The sequence below is a fragment of the Drosophila takahashii genome, chromosome 3R, assembly GCF_030179915.1.
Source record: "Drosophila takahashii strain IR98-3 E-12201 chromosome 3R, DtakHiC1v2, whole genome shotgun sequence".
Lineage (NCBI taxonomy): Eukaryota > Metazoa > Arthropoda > Insecta > Diptera > Drosophilidae > Drosophila > Drosophila takahashii.
In genome coordinates, this window is record NC_091681.1 from 36,608,588 (window position 1) to 36,629,511 (window position 20,924).

General features: G+C 38.3%; 2 protein-coding genes and 1 long non-coding RNA gene across 3 annotated transcripts; all 3 read right to left on the reverse strand.

Annotated features, from left to right (window-relative positions):
* Nucleotides 1-1,997: 1,997 nt before the first annotated feature.
* LOC138913324 (interaptin-like) lies at nt 1,998-4,249 on the reverse strand. The gene is made up of 2 exons (XM_070216602.1): nt 3,533-4,249; nt 1,998-2,600 (listed from the first exon to the last, which is right to left on the reverse strand). Exons 1-2 carry the CDS (start codon nt 4,247-4,249, stop codon nt 1,998-2,000), a joined length of 1,320 nt encoding a protein of 439 aa, XP_070072703.1.
* A 1,232-nt stretch (nt 4,250-5,481) lies between these two features.
* LOC108063542 (micronuclear linker histone polyprotein) lies at nt 5,482-6,540 on the reverse strand. The gene has a single exon (XM_017150666.3). It carries the CDS (start codon nt 6,461-6,463, stop codon nt 5,561-5,563), a length of 903 nt encoding a protein of 300 aa, XP_017006155.3. The 5' UTR covers nt 6,464-6,540; the 3' UTR covers nt 5,482-5,560.
* A 5,800-nt stretch (nt 6,541-12,340) lies between these two features.
* Nucleotides 12,341-13,855, reverse strand: LOC123003361 (uncharacterized). Its single transcript, XR_006412561.2, has 4 exons — nt 13,698-13,855; nt 13,561-13,627; nt 13,120-13,226; nt 12,341-13,055 (listed from the first exon to the last, which is right to left on the reverse strand). It is a non-coding gene; the product is annotated as an uncharacterized lncRNA (long non-coding RNA).
* Nucleotides 13,856-20,924: the final 7,069 nt, after the last annotated feature.

Genomic DNA, 20,924 nt, shown 5'->3' on the forward strand with positions numbered 1-20,924 from the left:
TCGCTTTTTTTTATCATACTAAGGGAAATAAAATAAATTGGTATTATGAAGGTAGTTTATTTAAGAATTCATTCATTTTATTATTTTCATTATAAACAAAATAAATATATAAATAATAATAATATTTATTAATTATATTTAGTTGCAATCGAACATTATTTGATCAAACATTATTTTATTTATTCCTGAATTTTAGTATTAGACTTTAAAGTGTGTTAAAAATGGTTTTGACAGCTTATCTATATCTGCTTATTTCTTTTGACAAATAAAACAAAAGCGGTCATTAACACTAGGCATGTCGTACATTTTGGTTTCACGTAACGCAACTGGTTTGTCGCATCTGTAGCTAACTTTTTGTCCCCAATGTAAAACTGTAGCTGCTTTTCCAGTGGCATAAGACACAAACTCGCAATCCTTGTTAAAAGAGTGCATTCCAAGCCAGTAGTGCTCTCTTGCGTTGACTGCATCTTCAATAGCTTTCATCTCGTCTTCGTTTTCGATGGAGGCTAAGTATCCGCCCATCTGCCGACAGATTTCCGCAGCTTCAATCCAGTTACGTTCAAGCTTATTTTCAATATGGTATTCATTCTTGCCGATCCGCTGGAAATTAGGTGTGGGAAGTTCTTGACTGGCCTGCTTGGACTGAACCGTACTACTGTTTTCTATCTCGAACGTCTTTAAAAGCGATTCCAGGTCTTCCTTCGTTATGCTTTTGTAAACCGATTTTTCAAGATCTTCAAGTCGTTGATTTATTGAATTTTGAAATTCTTGAAGTATTGCCATGAAGTCTTGTGAGAATTGGTTTTTAGGCTCAGCTGGAGCAGCCGAAATTTTGGTGTCCATCATTGTGCGAATTTCGATCATTTGAGATTTGAGCGCCTGAAGATTGTTTTGTGTGGCGCTCTGGTTATCTTCCATCCTGCTTAGCTGGTTTCTGGTTTCATTCATTGCTCGGATTGATTGGGTACACTGACTTTTACAAAGGCTTCCATTGTCTGGACAGCCTGCCAAGAACGCAGGAAATATTGCGACAATAAAGGCGCACAAGAAGCAGGATGCCAACTTGAACATTTTTAATAATTTTATTCGCTCCGATCAAACGTTTCTGGAATACTGAAGCCAATTAGTTTTTTGATGAAGCTTATAAGCCTTATATATGCAAATAATTTCTCATCTGATTTCTCTGTATTTGGATTAGCGATTGAAAATCCTATATTTTTTGCAGATTTCTATTTAGAAACCAATATTACCAGATGCCCAAACTATTTCCGTTTGGAGGCGATAATATAACGCCGAATAATTGGTTCACGTCATAGTGACGTTATTTAATGTGACGTCACTTCATACACGACATTCCAATTTTTTTCTTAGAATCAATACTTGTTGAATATTTTAGTTCTTACCTTTTGCAATTTTTGAACCTTACAAAAATTACGTTGGTCAGAAATCCCTAGAGCCTATATGTTTCATCGCAACTTTATAGTTTTTATAGTTTTCGAGATCTCAGCGTTCATTGACGGTTAGTGATCCTGTTCCTGATCCTGATCAACAATATTTAATAGGGGTCGCATTCGTTTCCTTCTACGTGTTTTATAATTTCTCAATGCATCATCGTCGTGTGACTACAAATAGGTAAGTTTGAAAAATTTAAGCCGGGCAGACCAGTGGAGCCGAAAATAATTAAATTCAGTTTTAATTGCCAAATGTGCCCAATGAAAAAAGTTTTTAAAATGTGCCTATGTTGAAGGTGCGATCGACACTACTCTTTTACCTCGTCAAGACGATTTTTGGTTCAATATTAACCGAGATCTAAGTTGGAAGAACCACAAATTGAAATTAACCCTTTTCTTTGTAATTTGTAATCTCATTTGTTTACCCTTTTTCTAGCCATAAAGAAATTTAAAAATGGAAAAAATCGCTTGTTTAATGCCTTGTTTAATTTAGTTTTTTATTTATTTATATGTATTTTAAAACAATTACAATATTTTTATTAACATTTAGGGTTTGATTGTTTTGAGTTTATTGCTTGCGGTAAGCTTTAATGGCTGAAACCCCGTTTTCGTTTGGTTGAAATTTTTTTCAATGAAGATGTTTTTTTTGAAGATTAACTGGATTTCTGCTTCTGTAGTTTCGGGAGCACGAGGGGTCTGGATGCAAGTGGTTGCCTGATTGGATTGGCCTTCGATTTTCTCCAGAATCTTCTTTAAACTGGCTTGAACCGCTGTAAGTTGGCCTTCCATTTTTTCCTGATACGTTCTTAAGTTAGCCTCCAAGTCTTCCAAGTACTGCTGCCTGACGGTCCTATTTAAAGAGTCCTGCAGAATTTTTTGCTCATTTGCCAGTATAATTTGCCAACTCGAAATTTGATCATAGCGATTGTGTTGAATGCTTGTCTGCTCCCGAAGTTGGCAATCCATTTTATATAGAAGATCATCGAGCCCCCTCTTGAAGTAGTCCTCAGAGATTCCTTTCTGGCAGGATTGATTTAGCCGCTTACTCTGAGTCTCCAATACCGAGAGGAAATGGTTCTGTGTTGCCTTCAGCTCATATTCGATCTTGTTCAGCTGATTCCGGGTGTCATTCATATAAACATCCACTGGCTGTAATGCAGTTTGGACGGATTGACTAAACGGAATTTTAGAATTGAGTTCATTGCTCTGACATTCTGCCAATGATCCAAGAAAATTACTGGCAATAAAGGCACTCAAAAGAAATGGGGTCGGATTAAACATTTTTATTTCTTTAATCCACTCCAATCGAACGTTTCTGGAATACTGAAACCAAAATAGTTGTTCGAGCAAAAATGAAACCATAAATATTTCTGATAAGCCGCCCGGATCAGATTACTCTGAAATACCAATATGCCGAATACAACGATTTCAAATCAAAAACCAAAATTACCACATGTGCAAACTATTTCCTTTAAGATAAGTGAGCTCAGGAATGGTAATATGCTATTTTGAACAAAATTCCATCTTTAAAAATAAATTATTGGCAATTCCCACAAAATAATAAAATGTTTTTATTAAGAATAGTCATTTTTCTTGCAGGAAATACTGGGTATCACAATATAGCTTATTTAAGAATCATCCAATTCTTTGGAATAACAGAAAACAAAAAAAACCAAGTAGGACACTGATAAGTCCCACTTCCCCGAAAAAAGAAAATCTCATAATGAGGTCAACAACACACAAAGTATGTTAATAATCGGAAATATTTAATATTTAAAAATGCAAACAATATTATTTATAACTTCTTTTTTGGATTAAACGTGATACCCATCTTACTTTTTTCGTTTTTTTTTCTATACCTGATTATCAAACTGACAAATAAACAAGTCATATTGATCACAATCCATACTATACATTCTTTCATTATATAAAAGAATGCAATTCTTGGTTGCGGACTTGTTTTCAATATACCCATTTAAAAATCCAGCTTTCTTTCCAGAAGCCAGAGACACAAACGAATTGTTCTTGCTTCTTGAAATACCAAGCCAATACAAAGAATTTCGTTTAAGTTTTGCTGTAACGGCAGTTAACTCGGCTTTATCTTTGATAGATGCTAGAAATCCGTTCATCTTTCGACATGTAGCTGCAGCCTCATTCCATGTTTGCCTATTCTTATTTTCAATATAAAAGAATCTTTCTCCGATCTGTTGAGTTCCCGCGGGGTAATTTTTTTGGGTGGTTGAAGTAGGGGGCTTCGGAGTTGTCGTCTGGGGAGGAGCCAGCCTGGACTGGTCCTCGGTTTTCTTCATAAGCGCCGTAAGACTGGTCTGAATCGCACTAATTTGATCCTCCATTTTCCTCTTAAGGTTGTTTAAGCTCGCCTCGAGGTCTTCCTTCGTAATGCTCTTCTTGGCTGATTTTTCAGTATTTTGTTGCGTGATGATCTGGTTTAATATGTTCTGAAGGGTTGTCTGCTGTTTTGCCAGTGCAGATTGCGCCGCCGAAAGTTGGTTTTTAAGCTTGTGATGATTTTGTGTCTGCTCCTGAAATCGGTGATCCATTTTGTCCTGAAGTGTCAGAAGTTCGGCCTTGAACTCATCTGGTGAGATTGTTTTCTGGCAAGATTGGTTTTCCAGCTCAGTTTGAACTGCCAAAAGTTGGGCGTCCATCATGGTGTGAATTTCGATCATTTGAGTTTCCTGTTCGTCCTTTAAAGCCTGCAGAGACTTCTGCGTAGATTTCTGCTCACTTTCTATCGTCTTTAGCTGGTTACTAGTATCTCTAATGAAAGCGTTCATCGGCTCTAGTGCAGTAAGAATGGTTTGGCTACACTGACTTTCAGAATTGTACCCATTGAATTGATAAGCTGCCGAAGATGCAAGCAAATTACCCACAGTTAGGGCACACAGGAAAAAAGTAGCCAGCATAAACATTTTAATTTCTTAAACCGCTTCAATCAAACGTTTCTGGAATACTGAAGCCGAGCTATTTTGTCAAGTAATAAGTGGGCCTGTATATACTAAATATAATCTGTGTATATGATTCGTGTTATCAGTGGCTTTAAAAATACAAATACAAAGCATTCCGACTTTTGCTACTGGATTCAGCGGAAGTGGCGTTTATGGGGGCACAATTGTCAGCTATATAAATCTCTGAATAGTCGGAAGCTTTTGTTTTTAAATTAAATCTTACTATTTGGGACATTCCATAATTGATAAGGAATAATACAAAATTTTATTTGCTATTATTTGTTCTTAGCATATAGGTTTCCAAATTTAGGAAGTCGCTGAATAACTTTGTTGATAAGCTGAAATGTATGACTCAAACCACTTTGATTGGCGGATAATAAAGTTAATGGAATTTCCATATGGCAAACTATTTTTTGCCAGCAAATCTAATTCTCTTAAAAAAAATTGTTGACTCATAAAGATTTAGGGTGACATATTTGGATTTTTGTTAGCTCGAATGTGTTTATATCAGGGACCGTAAATAATCATTATTTGAGATTTTTATTTTAAAAGGCCTACTGAGGTTTTTACATATTTTAATCAACAATTTAACTGGTTTTTATGTACTTTATAGACATGAACAAATAACAGATAATTTGATTTCCAGATTTGTTGAAATGCATATACTTTGTGGACAAGAGTAAAAAGAACGTTATTTTTGACGTTTAAAACAAAATATCACAGTAGTCTTTTTAAAATAAAAATCTCAAATAATGATTATTTACGGTCCCTGGTTTATATTCCAGAAATCATTCAAGTGATTTTAGTTATATATTTCTTTGTTTTTATCCTAACGCTCATTTATAATTACAGAAAAAGAAATATAAATAAATATTAAAATTTTTTTTAATAAGTTTGTTATTTTTCTTATCTTAAGAACTGAGTGGTTTGAAGTTCAGTTCATTTCCAGATCTTGGGGACTTCGATTTTGATTTATTTAACCTAGTTATTAACCCCTAAATCATTTCCAAAAAAAATCCAATTCGGCCTAATTGTTCTATTAAAATGTTTTAGTTTATTCATGCAAAAGAAAACTTGAATTTTGACAAACGAGATAATTTAAGAACGGTTTCTGCTGATCCCCGATCCCCGACATTGCCTCTACTTGACTGGAGTGGGTCGCTTGGGCAGGTTCTTCTTGAGCAGCTGCCAGTTGATGCTGGTCGGCGGAGCAGCGGTGGATCGCTGCTTCGATAGCTTCTTGTGGCTCGATCCCTTCGAGAGTTTGGAGCGGTTGGAGGCCAAACTGCGGTACTGACTGACACTGCGAACCACCTTGCTGCCGGCCAATTTGTTCCGGAACTTCCTCTTCAATATCATCTTGCCGTGACTGATTTGGCTCTTGGGACTGGCGCTCTTCGGACGGGATAGCTTGGATGACAGACCCTTCTTGGCCAGCTTGAGGGTGGACTTCTGGGATTTTCCAGACTTCGCGGACTTTCCAGACTTTAAGGACTTGGAGGACTTGTGCGATTTGAGCGACTTCGATGACTTCTGGCTCTTGATGGCTGTTTTCTCCTTGGACTTTAACTTCGAGGTGGTGATCTTCGTGGACTTTAAACTTTTGGTCGACTTCTGAGGCGAGACAATGGCACCGCCCTTGGCCCGTGAGTCCTGAATTTTTTCCGAGGGAGGCGGACCCACCGAATATTTGGGCATCATGGCCGGCTTGGCGGCCAGAGCGCGATCCGCCTGGACAATTGCATCGAAGTTGCCGAACACCTGACGAATATTGCGATTCACATACTCCAAATACTTGAGCGACGAGTTGCACAGGCTGCACTTGGGGCTCTTATCGTTATTGTTATCCTTGTTGTTCCGAATGAGGCTCTCCAGGTAGAGGAAATTCTTGGCCATATTCTCACAGTAGCGACACTTGGTGGCCTTCTCCATGGCGTTCGGTGTGGGATCGTAAAGACCTGGCTTTTGCTGCAAATTGAGAACCGAATTATTGGGCACTACGTAGTCTCCGGCGGCTGGTCGCTTTTTTTGAAGGCCTATCATTTTACGTAATACCGAAATTTTGTTAACCTTGTCAGGCAGCGAATGTTTCTGTTGGGTAGACAAAAGTAAAATGATATTAGGCCTAGGTTTTACTTAACAAAAGGAGGTGACTCTAGATTCACAGCCTACCTGAAACATAATTTTGGGAGTTTTCTGAGAAGCAAATTCGCTTCCAATCGACAGCCTGCTTCTAATGCCAAAAGGTCAAAAGCGGTGACATTGAAAGCAGCGAAAGCCTGATTTGCCGTCACCTCAATTAATCTCAATTTATTTTCTTTTATTTTCCGGGCAATTTGTCAGGCAAATCGTCAACCTTGCCCTGCACAATTATTGATCAAATAAATTGCAGTGAATATTTAAAGACCTGCTTCGAAATTAAATTAAACGCTGCCCGCGAAATTCTCACACACACAGTGTACACACAGCACGATGGTCAGGAAATAGGAAAGGCCGTCCTCGATCCCGACTCGTTTAATTTCTATTTCCTTGGGCACAATTAGCGATAATCAGCTGGCAATGGCAGCCAGCATTTTGTTGCTGGTCCCTTTGCTTTTCCCATTCCCATTTCGCATTACGACCGCCCCCCTTTTTCGCTTTGTGTATTTGGGTCAGCTCGTTGCGATGTGCACAATAATTTATTTCGTTTCAAGATGTAATCGTCGCATTTTAGTTTGTCGTGTCGTTTGTTTCGGCCCAGGCTAACACATTTTTAAATGCCCTCTGACCTTGGGCCAGCGGCGATTGCAATGCGATTCTGTAATTATAGAAGTTAATAAAGAATTAAATGAGCCATTATATATTTTTGGGTGTCAGCATTAAATCCATATGTCCAAAAAAAAAAAACTTGACATGAAACGATGATCGATTTTACGTAATGTGGTATCAATTTTGACTTGTTATGCTCGAATTGAACAGCTGTGAAATGAGAGAGTTTGTTTTGAGTTGTCTCATCGCTTCTTCCTCTTTTTTCGAAGTCAGAGAATCTCCGAAAGAGAGAGAAATGCCAGAAATTTACCTTGCGCATATCGATTTGACCGTGACTTTCTTTTTTTTGCGCGTAGCTATTCGGCTTACAGTTGATCCTATTGTCTTCCAATTAAATGATTGATCCCTGCATTTACAATTCAATACTCATGCCATGTCTCTATTTCTTTTTCAGCATTTTTATTCGGTGGAGACGAAGAGAAGCTCCATCTTCAACATCCGTCAGTTGGCAGCCATTAAATTGTTGTGTTGCACACATCCCATCAATAAGGAGCCACCCACTTGGGCGGACAATTCCCTGCGACACATAACTTGCAATTGAAAATATCTTGGAAGAGTCAGACACAAGTGCAAATGCCAATAAAACAGAGCAGAGCAGAAAGCTAGAACATATATACACACACAGGCTATAAAGTTGATTGTTCATAAATGTACGGGGCGTATACGTAATGTCAGGCAGTGCAGTGAAGCAAAGTGCATCGAATCTGGCCAAGATGTGTGTGTATGGGTTGGGGCCATAAAGTGCCGGGGTAATGAATTTATTAAAAGTTCATTTTGTTTAGCTAGCAAAACGTTTGTCTTGGGCCTGAGTTGGCATGTTGGCCAAGTTTACGTAAATGGTAAATGGGCTTCTGCATGCGACTCCTCGAAAATGAAAATGAAAATGAGAGTGTTAATGTTAATGGATTTGTGCCAAGTTCTCGCCGTGCATTGTTGGCCCACTGATTTATTCGTGGTCAAAAGGGGGACACTGCTTTTTTTGCGTTTGACTTTGTGGTGGCACACTTCTATTTTTTATATATTTTCTATTTCTTGCTTTTGACCCACAAAGGTTGCCGCCTTTGGTCTTTGGCATGTCCTTTCCCGCTCTAACGACTTCCTGAGACGTTCGCACACACACATTTGTACTTGGTATTTACACAGAAAAAAATTGACAAGAGATGAGATTGATATGGGCGGGTAAAATATCAAGTTATTCATATTATTATGATATGAATAAAGATTATGTTTATCTTATTTTACAATATTTGTTCAAAAAATACAACATTTGGTATTTGAAAACAGCATTTTTATAACTTTTATGAAATGATTAAATATTAACTTGATAGAATTGACATTAATTGATATGAAATAAGGTAGAAATGACCCCATTTAATACCGATTTTTTTTTTCTGTGTGGTACTTAGTCCAATTTACATGCCGCCGACTTTCACGTTAACTTGGCTAAAAAACGCCGACGTCTACGTCGAGCCACGCCTTGTTTATTTTTCGTGCCTTACGTGTTTATCGCCTGCAAATGGCGATTCTGGCCAAAAGTGAAAGCAGTCTCGCCTCTGGCTTTCCCAGGCTTTTCCTCGCTTTCCCCATGAGTGGGTGGTGTTGGCTCAAAGTTCAACCTGCTCGGCATTTCAATATCAACAGAGGCATGCATAATTTCTTCGCCGAGCCTATGTAAATTTTGCTCGGAAGTGGCGCTGCCGCTGCTGCCTTTGCTCCACATTTTCCTCGTCGGAAAAGCGGGTCAACTTCATTTTTCGTGCTGACCCACAGCCACAACAACAGGATTGTTGTTGCTGTTTGCTGTTTGATGTGCGAAAGCCGCAAACACAAATTAGCACAGAACAGCAGCAACAACGCGTCCATAATTTCTTTTGCAACACTGCGATTTTTACTGGTTTTTCGATGGGGTCTAAGGACCTCCCAACCCTCCTTTCTATACACACACTTACACTCTTGCAGTTTTCCCTTTCGATTCGCGTTTTTGGGCTTTACTGCCTTTGGTTGGGTTTTTATTGTTATTATTTAACGTCGCTGCCGACGACTCTGCGACTTTGGTTTGCCGCCGCCGCCTACTTCTTGGCATAAAGTCCAAAGTGCAAATGTTTTGCGGTCAGTTTGGATTTGAAGTTGGCCAGCGCAACGCGACGCGCAGCTCCTGCAAGAAATCTATATAAAGTGCAGGTCCTTTTGGCAAGCACCTTTGTGTTTTTCGTGGCCCGTATGTGCTGCGGTTTTCCTGGATTTTTCCCTGCCCATTCGCGATTCGTCGGCCCACAAGGAATCGCTCAGCGAAAGAGGATGCGTTTATCCCGGCAACACAATGGCTGAAAGGAAAAGCAATTACCAGTGAACAAAGCCGAGCAGGGCGCACGGCCGCTGCCTGAAACGAGATTTTTAAAGACACTAAACCGTTCCCCAGGGTAAGCAAATATATAAGGGGCTATCTTTGCTTTAAGTAGGCTTATTTGTTAAGGGACAACAAGCATTTTGCGTTTAACCAGAAGGAATCTAGTATTTTATGAACTAAACTTAGCTTAAATTTTATATTGAACAAGAAAGGAAGCTAGCTTCGGCCAGCCGAAGCTTATATACCCTTGCAGATCATTCCTATTAATTTACAAATCGCAAAAATGTTCAATTTTCTAATATTTCTCATTAATTTTCCGATCGTTCCTATGGCAGCTATATGATATAGTCGTCCGATTTTGATCAAATTAAAATTGAAATTCGAAAATATTTAAAAAGAGTCATATCCTAGAGTAGGGGATAATACAATAAAAACCAAAGAAGCTAGAATTTATTTCCTATTACTTTTCCATTAATTTTCCGATCGTTCCTATGGCAGCTATATGATATAGTAGTCCGATTTTTTAAATAATTAATTCGAAATTCAGATATATTTAAAAAATAACATCCCCAAAAGTAGAAGGTAATATTTCAAAAAACACCGAAGCTAGAATTTTTTAAAGTTTTTTCTTTCGGATTGTTCCTATGGGAGCTATAAGATATAGTTGTCCGATCCGGTCGGCTCCGACATATATACTACCTGCAATAGAAAGAAGACTTTTGGGAAAGTTTCATCCCGATAGCTCAAAAACTGAGAGACTAGTTTGCGTAGAAACAGACAGACGGACAGACGGACGGACAGACGGACAGACGGACAGACGGACATGGCTAGATCGACTCGTCTTGTGATGCTGATCAAGAATATATATACTTTATGGGGTCGGAAACGTCTCCTTCACTGCGTTGCAAACTTCTGACTGAAATCATAATACCCTCTGCAAGGGTATAAAAAGGTTAAAAACTAAGAAAAATTCCACTTGAGTGTTTGCCACTTGTAAAGTATTATTAATGGACTTTTTAGCTTGGATATTTAATAATAGTTATTAAATAAATATTTTTGATAAAAAACTTTTATATTTGCCAAGAGAAAACAAGCAAGAGGTTCAACTAATATTAATAAATTTTATGAAATCAGAACAAAAATAAAATAACAAGAAGTCATTTTCACATTTAAATAAAACCATCCAAGTGGACAACATTTGAATGAAAATATAGGTTAATATTTGCATAAGGTGAAAATATCACAGAAAGCCACTTAATAAATTGCCTGGACTTTTGCTTATTTGTTGAAAAAATAAAAAATATCTACAGAGTTGCGAAGAAGGTGTTTGTCTTAATAGAGAAATAAGTTTAGCGATTTGCAGCTAAAAACTTGCATTCAACTTTTGGCCAGAAGTTTTTGCAGGCGCCATAAGAGGTGTTTAAATTCTCATATGATTTTTTTTTTAAAGTGCCAACGGCTGATTAAAAAAATCTTCGAAAGAAGCCGTATGAATTTTATGCTGATGAAATTTATGGCAAAAAAAATGAGTGTATGCATATTAACAAAAATATTTTGTATATATACAAACAAATATTTATTGTGCTCGTTGCAATTTTTCATAAAACTTCTGTGTGTTTTTGTCGGCAGCTACGAACAAAAACAAGGCACTAAAAAGTTTAAGCTTTTGTGGTGATGGTGAAAATTAAAGCGCTCGCAAGATGTTTAATATTATCACCTGGTTGGTGATGAGGTATAAAATGGGGTATAAAATCTAAAATAATTTTATTTTCCACACATTACGGCAGGCAGACAGGCAGGACACCATTTGCTCGTCCTGAGAGTTGAACAAAACTTTTTACGCATAGCCAGGACTCGCAGCGCATTTTAGCTAAAAGCATTTCAATGCTGTTAACTATTTTTGATGGCGTTACGCACTATAAACTCGGCTTCAGGCAAAAGGATGCCCGTATCCTGCGTATCCCTGGGTTTCGAATACCCCGAAAAGCGAATGCGGGGAAACTTCATGGAAATGGAAATCTCAACGGAATTGAAACACTTAATTTGCTCGCAATTTGCCACCCACAACGCATATGTACAACGTGCACCTGGGAGATAATGAGACAAAGCCGCTTAGCGATGCACGGACGCCCTTGATGTGGTTGGGATTGGTAGTGGGTTGGGTTTCAGGGGGTTTCGGGGTGCTGATGTTACGTTAATGAAATAAAAATTAAACTGCAATGCCTGCACTCATAGAAATTTTCCGGTAAAATCGCCCTAAAAACAAGGAAAATCGCCCTAAAACGGGGGTCAATGGCGACTAGGCAACAAAATAAGGGCAAATTGCCCTAAAAATACGGGTGAATTTGTCATACATTTAGGACGATTTTTCGTAGATCTAGGGCGATTTTTCTATTTTCAAAGGTAATTGCCCTAAAAATAAGAAATGAGACCCTTAAACTAAAGGCAGTTTCCTTTAAATCCAGGGCGATTTTTTTGGACTTATAGGCGAATTTCCCTGGAAATCGGAAAAATACCTTTAAACTAAAGGCAATTTTTTATAAATCTAGGGTGTTTTTCTGGATTTTAAGGCGAATTGCCCTAGAAATAAGGAAAAATATCCTAAAACTAAAGGCAGATTTTCATAAATCTAGGGCGTTTTCTCTGGATTTATAGGCGAATTGCCCTAAAATATGCAAAATGCTCCCCAAAATTTCACGGCCATTTTTCATAAATAAAAATACAATTTCATTATATTTTTTTTGTTTTTTTTTTATATTTTTGTTTGTTGATATTTACACAATTTCTAATTATATACATTTACATACTTTTCTACTTATTCTTATTGCTAAAAGAATTACATCGATCTTAAAAATAATGTTTTGGCTTAATGTATTTTTTGGTCTTTAGGTTGTGTGCTTCCGCCGGAGGGAATTTTAGTTCTTTTAAGGTTTATTACAATAAGTACTGATTATAAAATTTTACTTCTAATTGAATGCATAGAAATAATATTTTTTTTTTTTGATGAACAGATTGTTTCTTTAAAATAGTTACAGTTTTAAGGTTTTATAATCCTTCAAGAGTTCGGATAAAACTTTACCTTTCTTATCAGACTCTAAATGAATTTCATAAAACATTTTTTGGATAAATGTCGTGGTTTAAAACAAAAAATATTTTGAAGCACACATCAATACTTTTCAATAAGGTTCGCATTCTATAAAAAAACCTCTGATAGGTAAACTGGAAATTCACCAAGGTCAAAAAGGGCTTGTTCCCACGTTGCAGCTGAATGGTTGCAGTTTCGGCTTTCCAGATTAGCAATTTTCCGTCAATGCCTTTAGATGTGTTTGCAGTTCCCCAACAGTAGCCTTCCAAACCAAGAAACGGCTTCGCGGGTCCGCAATGGTGTGCTTCGCGTTCTTGCTCCCGCCGTCCTTTTTTGTCATTGCTGTCGCACCAACACTGAATGGATCGCAAGCCAAATTAAAGTTGATTGTATCTCTATAAAATAAAAACAGTCTATTTATTGAATGAGAAAAGAAAAAGAGAAAAAGCACATATGTACCTTCAGCGTGGCTTTCCAAAGATTTGAGCAGTTTTATTCCCTTACTTTCGCTTTTAACAAGTGCGAAAAGTGGTTTGCGGAAGCTGGATCTCAAAGACGTTCTCAATCTAAAACAAGAAAAAAAATTGTTAGAAATTAATATAAAAATGCACTACTAACAGTCAGAATTTTTATTTAGTCTGCGATTGCGTTTGCTGCTACTTCTGGAAAAAAAGAAGCAACAAAAGCAAATTTCGGTTACTGACGAAATGACGCAATAGAAATTTTGGGGTTATTTAGGCATATGCACTTGTGAATGCGGTTTGTCCGGTGCATAAACACAGATTTCTGGTAAATATATACATCTGTACACATGTGTGTATTCTGTTGCATCATCTTTTTGCCTCAAGCATTATTTACATATACACATACATATATGTATACTCTTATTAATGTTCTTACTTTGTTCTGCCACACTTCCAAAACTCTGCTTCCAGTCAAATCTTTTAAGTTTCAGCTGCATTTTCCTCTGTTACAGATATGTAAATTCAATTAGTTATTAATATCCAAATTGCACAATTATATATGTATGTACTCACCAGAAAACAGAGAAAGAATCGCCTCCCAAGTCTTTTAATACCGTTTCCATTTTTTTACTTTCTCACAAACAAATAGTTACTCAAAAACACGTCATTCACTTCCAAGCGCCCGAAAAATTATGACAAAGTCTAGACAATGCAACTCTTTCTACCCCCACCCTTGCCACTGCAGCGGACGAAAAGTAGCAAAGAAGAAGAAAAAGGGTGGACTTCTCTAAAGTCAAATGCGCTCAGCATCAAAATTCATAGAAAAAGGTCCGCCCTAATATACACACACATTCACTTGTTTTGACCTGTCAACCACACACACATACACACATGTATTACATATGTATCCATTAATTGCGTCTTAAAATTTCGTTTGACTCTTCCTTGGTTTTAGGGCAATTTCAGAACATTTTTTTTGCTATTTTGTTCAACGTTTTAGGGCGATTTCGCCCTAAAAAAAAGGAATTACTTTTGGAGGGGACTCATAAAAATTCGCCCTAAAAAACAGGGAAAATGTGCCTTTTTGAAAAAACTAACCCTAAAAAATATTTTCCATGGCGATTTTTCGTATATTTAGGGCTAGCCACCCGTATAATAAGAAAATTTTCCTTAGTTTTAGGGCGACCTCGGTTTTAGGGCGACTTTTCTAGTATTTAGGTAAAAATTTCTATGAGTGTGGCAGGACGAATTAATTGTGTCGCCAAAGGAAGACGGATGCAGGATACACATACTACGAATGAACAACGAGTTGGCCAGCGGCACTGAAAAGGTGTCGGCAATTAAGTGAATTCAGGCACTTGCTATTGACTGGGGAATGCATGAGTTCAGTGGTCGGTGGGAACAGGGACAGGCGACTGGTCTGATGTGGCCCAATCAGGATGTGTGCATATAATGGATAATTAATCTTTAAGCTGCCGGCACTCGGCAGCCTCCTTTGTATTAATTAAGACACGCCACTTATCGATTTCAATTAAGGACGAAAGGAAAATGAGTTTGTTGTCTGTGTGTTTGCTGCTCTGCTCCTCTGAAACCCATTGTGTTTTGCCAGCTTGAGACAATTAATGTGCACCAGTTAGATGGACGTATTAAAAACTCCATTGCAGACAGGTGATTTAGTGGTTTACAGTGGAAAAGCAGGAGGGTTCTTATTGAATTATTAATGTGCATCCTCAATACGATTTTATCTTAAGTACTTTAATGTCACTGAGATACTTGAATTTAATTTGGAATTTCTTTTTATGATTTTCGATTTGGCAGACGATAAATCAAAAACTTATTAAAATAAGGTTCTCGAGATAAATAAATTTAAAATAATTTACTATGAATCTAATATGATTGCTCAACTATCAGATACTCAGTCTACTCAGTCAAAGAAGTGCGAGGGAGATGGCGATGTGCTTGCACTGCTTGAATACCATTATTTGCTCATAATTTTTTAATGAATGGTCCGATTTGAAAAATTTCTTCTACATTTTGATAAAATCTGCACAGTTAATCTCAACTTTCCGAGAACTATTTTGAAAGGCTGGGGCTTGACAACATTTAAAGTCTCCTTTCAAAAGCAAAACATACTGTTCTAGCCATCAGACTTTACTTTCACAGGGGGCGTCTCGATTTAAAGAGAATTTCATGACCCCCCTGATAAGCACCTTTTTTTTTCTGTTGGTGTAGGTATTAATGGGGCATGTGTTGCTCTTGGCTGGGGGCGGAATGGGGGCAACAATGTATCCGTTGGAGTTCGCCAACACCATGCCAATAGGATTAGCACAACAAAGTAGCGGGTATGCCGAGTATGCCGAGTTTGAGTATGCATGCGGCAAGTGCGTGCCTGAGTGCACCTGTCAGGGCTTTTAAGTCATCCACCCAGTCATAGCTGGCTCTGTTCGTGAGCCGAGCAACTGACAACTTGACAGCCCCAGCTGAGGCAGAGGCAGAGGCATAGGCAGCAGTTCTTGGAAGTAGAGCCAGCAGAACCAGCAGTTGGCCCGTTTAGAGCAGTCCAGATCGCCAGGGCAAACAAACAAATGGAGACTTCTCTACGAGACTGGGTCGTCCTCGTCCATGCGGGTGGCTTATGTTCTTGTTCTGCTCCCTGTTTTTGCTTCTTCTGCTCCTGCGAGGACATGCAAATGGAGCAGAGCACCGGCAAGAACATCATCAACAAGTACACAAAGCTCGTACGAGTGCGAGTGCCAGTACAAGGGTCCACAATGAGCTGCCAAGTTCAGTCGCATAAATGCATAAGCCGCAGCACGCATACATATGTGGGCAAGGCGATGGCAGGTGGGCAGCCAGATAATCACGCCGCACACGGAATGGGTGGAGGTGAGCCTAGGAGGCTCTAGGAGCCTCCAGGAGTCAGTAGCCAGTAGTCAGTAGTCAGTAGTCAGTAGCCAGGGAATCCAACATTTCGGCTGGGAGAGCCACTTTAATTAGGGGTTCTGCGCTCTCTCACTGTCACGCCTCGAGCATGGCCGAAAAAGGGTCCATTGCAAACTGCCAGTGGACAAAACCGGCGAAATTCAAGAAATCAGAGGGAAAACTTCTAAAAGTTAAACAAGTTTTTCCGAATTTCATGATAAGGTGTTGATTCTTATGCTGCACTTATTTCACTAGCTAATGATTAGTACGCTTACGGATAAGACATCAAACTGGATTAATGGGCTAAAGTTTTTTTTTTTTTTATATTTAAAATATGTATTACCTTACATTTGACGACTTTTACAAAAAGGAATCTCATAATATTTATAATATTATGAAGATTGTTTTTTTTTTAACTAAAATACCAGATTTTTTTTTAATACATTGTATTACCTTACATTTGACGACTTTCACAAAAAGGAATCTCTTAGTATTTTAAAAGAATGAAGATTGTTTTTTATTTAACTAAAATACCAGATTTTCTTTCATTCTCATAAACTAATTTATTTGTTTAAACAAAAAAAACTGTGGAGTATGAATTTTAAATAATAATTAAGATTTAAATAAAAAGAATTAGGATTTAAATAAAATTTCCAAACAGGTTATTTAAAATTATTCAATATTATTAAAAAATATTATTAAAAATTATTAATATTGTTATTAATATTGTTATTAATATTTTACAAAAACAATGGCTGAATACTAAACATTAAGAAAGATTTAAGCAAAAATTGCTTAGGATGTATACTTATATCCAGTCCGAACCCAAAATCCCTTGCCAATCAGCGGCTGATGAAGAGCATGCCGAGTTCCCTTTTTCAACAGCCGCATTTGGCCCTTTGTGAGTGTTCAAATGCAGCTGCCAAAAGTTGTCTTAACTCGAGAGCACACTGTGTGCAGTTTCAGTTTATTTCTGGGGCATTTAAGTGACTGGCCGCCTTAGCAGGGGTTACTTGGGATGCATCTCCGGCTGAAGACTGGAACCCCTCCGGTTACTGCCAGACTTTCCACTACTGACTGGCTGGCTGCCTTTGACGGGCCACGACGACTGGGAACTATGCTTCTCTTCTCTATTTTTTTTCTGACTTTCGCTGCTAGGACGAGTGGAATGTCGGCCAAACTAACACATCCTGACACAAGTCAAGAAATTTATGAGCTGTAACGTTGGCCAGAGCTGCTGAGTGCCGATGGGGATGAGTTCTCATCCCCCGAATGAATGTGTGTGGGGCTTTTGGCTTAATTGAAATTTAAACGTTTAACCCTCGGTGTCAGCAGTTAAGTCCTTTGTTTTGGCAGCTGAGTGCGTTTCCTGCAACTGACACTTGGCCATTTCAATTTGCCAGAAAAAACTCAGCAAACTACAAGCGGTAACAACTAAATCGTAGAGTAACTACTCCACTTTTCCTATGTTGGCCATGATTGCCTTGAATCGAAAACCAATAAATGGTGAAGGGAATCAACCCAATTATGCCACCGAACTTTTGTAAACTTCACCTGCTGATTGGACCAGTCAGACACGCAAGTGGTGAGGGCATAAAGCTCGAACGCATGAGCCAGCAAGTGGCCATTTGGGGTGCCATGGCAACCCTATTTGGCCACCACAATAACACGGAGCATGCACCGACCCTTCGACCACCGCTCATCGCTTACCTGACCCCCGCTATTCAGGCGCCACCCCCTTACATGCGAGCCCACTGGCAGCCAGCAGTTGTGCTGGAGATTCCAGCGGTGCCGCCATGTCCAGTGCTCCAACCACTTGCTCTCCGCTTAATATAAATTTGTGCAAATTTGTGTAATAAACCGGGGATGCCGAAAGTGAAACAAATCTGCTGCCGACAGCCAAAGTCAAAGGCACCGCAGCAACGGCAGTAGCAAAATTTCTGAGCTATGCGAAAATGTCAAGCATTTTCTGAGTGTCTGTGTGTGTTTTCATTTTGTGTATCAACAAACCGTACTTGTGGATTTTTCTTTTGTACTATATGTATATACCATATGCATGCCTGCAGTGGACAGCGCGCGCACGCTCGTCGGTTCTCTCGGCCAGCTTTTCTTTCCGGAATGCTTTGAGCCGAAGCGGAATTGGCCGGGCAATGCCTTTGGCCCTCGCTCTCTCGCGATTAACCTGCGGAATGTCAAAGTCAAGCCAGGAGATCGTTAGGTGGCTTCAACTGGCACAGAAAAGGGGACAGGGACACAGACAGGAGTTTCATACACAAAAAGAGACTGCATCGCATTCCCACCCAGAGCAAACAGTTTATTTTCTCGAATGCAGCGGAGTGAACAGAGAAAAAAATCCACAAAAAACAAATATGATACTCTGCTATATATTTGCTAAAATACTTTTTCTCCTCCGAAACAAAGCGTTAACCTCGCATTTATATTCCCAATCTATTAGGATTCAAACCTGGAAACTTTATTCCCAAACATTTTGAGCAACTTTTTTCTTTTAATCCCTTATAATTTACAAAAAATTGAATTAAAGGCCATTATAAGTTTTTTTCCGACCATTTTTTGCCACATTTTTAAATAGATTTAATTCTAAAAACTCGTGACAAATTCCCCTTTTTTCTAAAAGACCCTCGCTCTCTCGCGATTAACCTGCGGAATGTCAAAGTCAAGCCAGGAGATCGTTAGGTGGCTTCAACTGGCACAGAAAAGGGGACAGGGACACAGACAGGAGTTTCATACACAAAAAGAGACTGCATCGCATTCCCACCCAGAGCAAACAGTTTATTTTCTCGAATGCAGCGGAGTGAACAGAGAAAAAAATCCACAAAAAACAAATATGATACTCTGCTATATATTTGCTAAAATACTTTTTCTCCTCCGAAACAAAGCGTTAACCTCGCATTTATATTCCCAATCTATTAGGATTCAAACCTGGAAACTTTATTCCCAAACATTTTGAGCAACTTTTTTCTTTTAATCCCTTATAATTTACAAAAAATTGAATTAAAGGCCATTATAAGTTTTTTTCCGACCATTTTTTGCCACATTTTTAAATAGATTTAATTCTAAAAACTCGTGACAAATTCCCCTTTTTTCTAAAAGACCAAAATTCAATACCAAAAAAAATATATATTTATCCTGCGGTGGGGCTCGTATTAATTTGCAAATTGACATTCAAACCTTAAAGCTCTTATTTTCTACACCTTTTTTCGATCGAAACAGATGATACAAAAAGCAAACGTTTATTCTAAAGATTTAAAAATATTTAAAATATTTATTCTCAGTGTCCTTCTGATCCCTTTCCCGTGGCTTCTGCCCTCGTGGGTGCACTCATAAAAATAATTTTCTACATTTTAGAAAATCGCCTTAAAAAAATTTTCGCCCTTGAACTGAGAAAAATTTTCTATTTTCACGACAAATTTGCCATAAATTCAAGGCAGGTGACCATAAAAAAATATTTTAAGGGTTAATTTTTCTATTTTTCTAATAATTAGGGCGATTTTTTCGATTTGCTTCGTTTTGACCTTTTCTAAATCCAACGGCGAATTGCCCTAATTTTTTTTCTAAAATTTGTCTAAATACAAGGGCGATTCGCCTTAAAAATCCCTCCAAAAGTGTGAAATTCGGTAGCCCAGCGGTCTAATCACTTGCGCTTTCAACTTTGCTATATGAGGACTAAGGTCGTGGGGTTGTGGATTCGAACCCTGTGTGATTCAACTTGATTTTTATGTTTTTTTTTTTTTGTAAACGTTATAATACTAAGGACATTTTTTCGTCCGAATTTTAAATTAAAGTAGTCTTTAAACCTTAAAAACGTATGGGAGTTCTGAGTTAAAAGCATACTTTGTGTTTGCTGGCAAGAAAACGGGACTAATTGTCACAGTCGTCAGGAAAAAAATATTCGGTTTAGTTGCCTTTAGTCAAATTATAACGTAGACCTCAGGAAAATAAGATGTCTGCAGAGTTTGTTCGTTGTCGTGCGCGATGGGTCTGTGGTGCAGCGGTAGGACGTTAGACTCTAAACCGAGAGGTCGTGGGTTCGATTCTCGCAATGACCAAAAAAAGTAAGTTGTTTTTTCTCCTCATATTTATTTCCCTAATTCGTTTACAAACATGATTTTTCAGTTCTAACGGCTGTGTTGTATAGATCGGGCCCCCCTCTTAACGCAGCTCCCATATAAGCTACACACCAATACAATAATATGAAACGGTGTCCTCCGACTGTGTTGTTTAATTAAAGCAGCAGTCCCAGAATATAGACGATTAAAAAAAAAACATGCTTCCCAAATTCAGTTAAGCATGCTCAAACACGATTTTTTTTAATTTGCATAATTTTTTAGGGCATTTGCCTTTAAAAACAGAAAGTTCGCCCTTACTTTTAGAAAAATACGCCTTAAACTTAGGGCAAATCACCCTAAAAATAGGAAAATATTTCTCAATACAAGAAAAATCACCCTAAATTAAACAAAATTTCCATAGGGATTTTTTAGAAAAATTTTCTAAATACACGGGCGAATCGCCAGCGGATACGATTTATGGGCGATTTTCTAAATCCACGGGCGAAAAGTCAGTTTTTTAGGGCGATTTAGGGTAAAAATTTCTATGAGTGTGGAGTGGCTTTCCAAGTGGTTTTTCAATGAAGTGTTAAGTGGGCAAAACTGCCTGGCTGCCTGGCTGTCCTCTCGCATCCTCTCGCGTATGTGTGTCCTTAGCAAGTCCTTAGCTACTTTAGCCGGGCTCCCATCACATGTGTCTGTATGTGTGTGTGAGCCTTGTTGTGTTTGTGCTTAGTTGTCGCAGGATTCTCGCTCACCTGGCAAATAGTGCTGCGGTCTGTGCACACCTCGCATCCAGAATCCCACTTCTCCA

What these genes read in the sequence shown, in the direction of transcription:
- LOC138913324 (XM_070216602.1), bottom strand. Translation starts at nt 4,249, where the DNA reads ATGAACGCTTTCATTAGAGATACTAGTAACCAGCTAAAGACGATAGAA. An exon ending in ATAAAGCCGAGTTAACTGCC is followed by an intron (nt 2,601 to 3,532) that starts GTTACAGCAAAA and finishes ACTGCATTACAG; the next exon opens with CCAGTGGATGTTTATATGAA.
- LOC108063542 (XM_017150666.3), bottom strand. Translation starts at nt 6,463, where the DNA reads ATGATAGGCCTTCAAAAAAAGCGACCAGCCGCCGGAGACTACGTAGTG.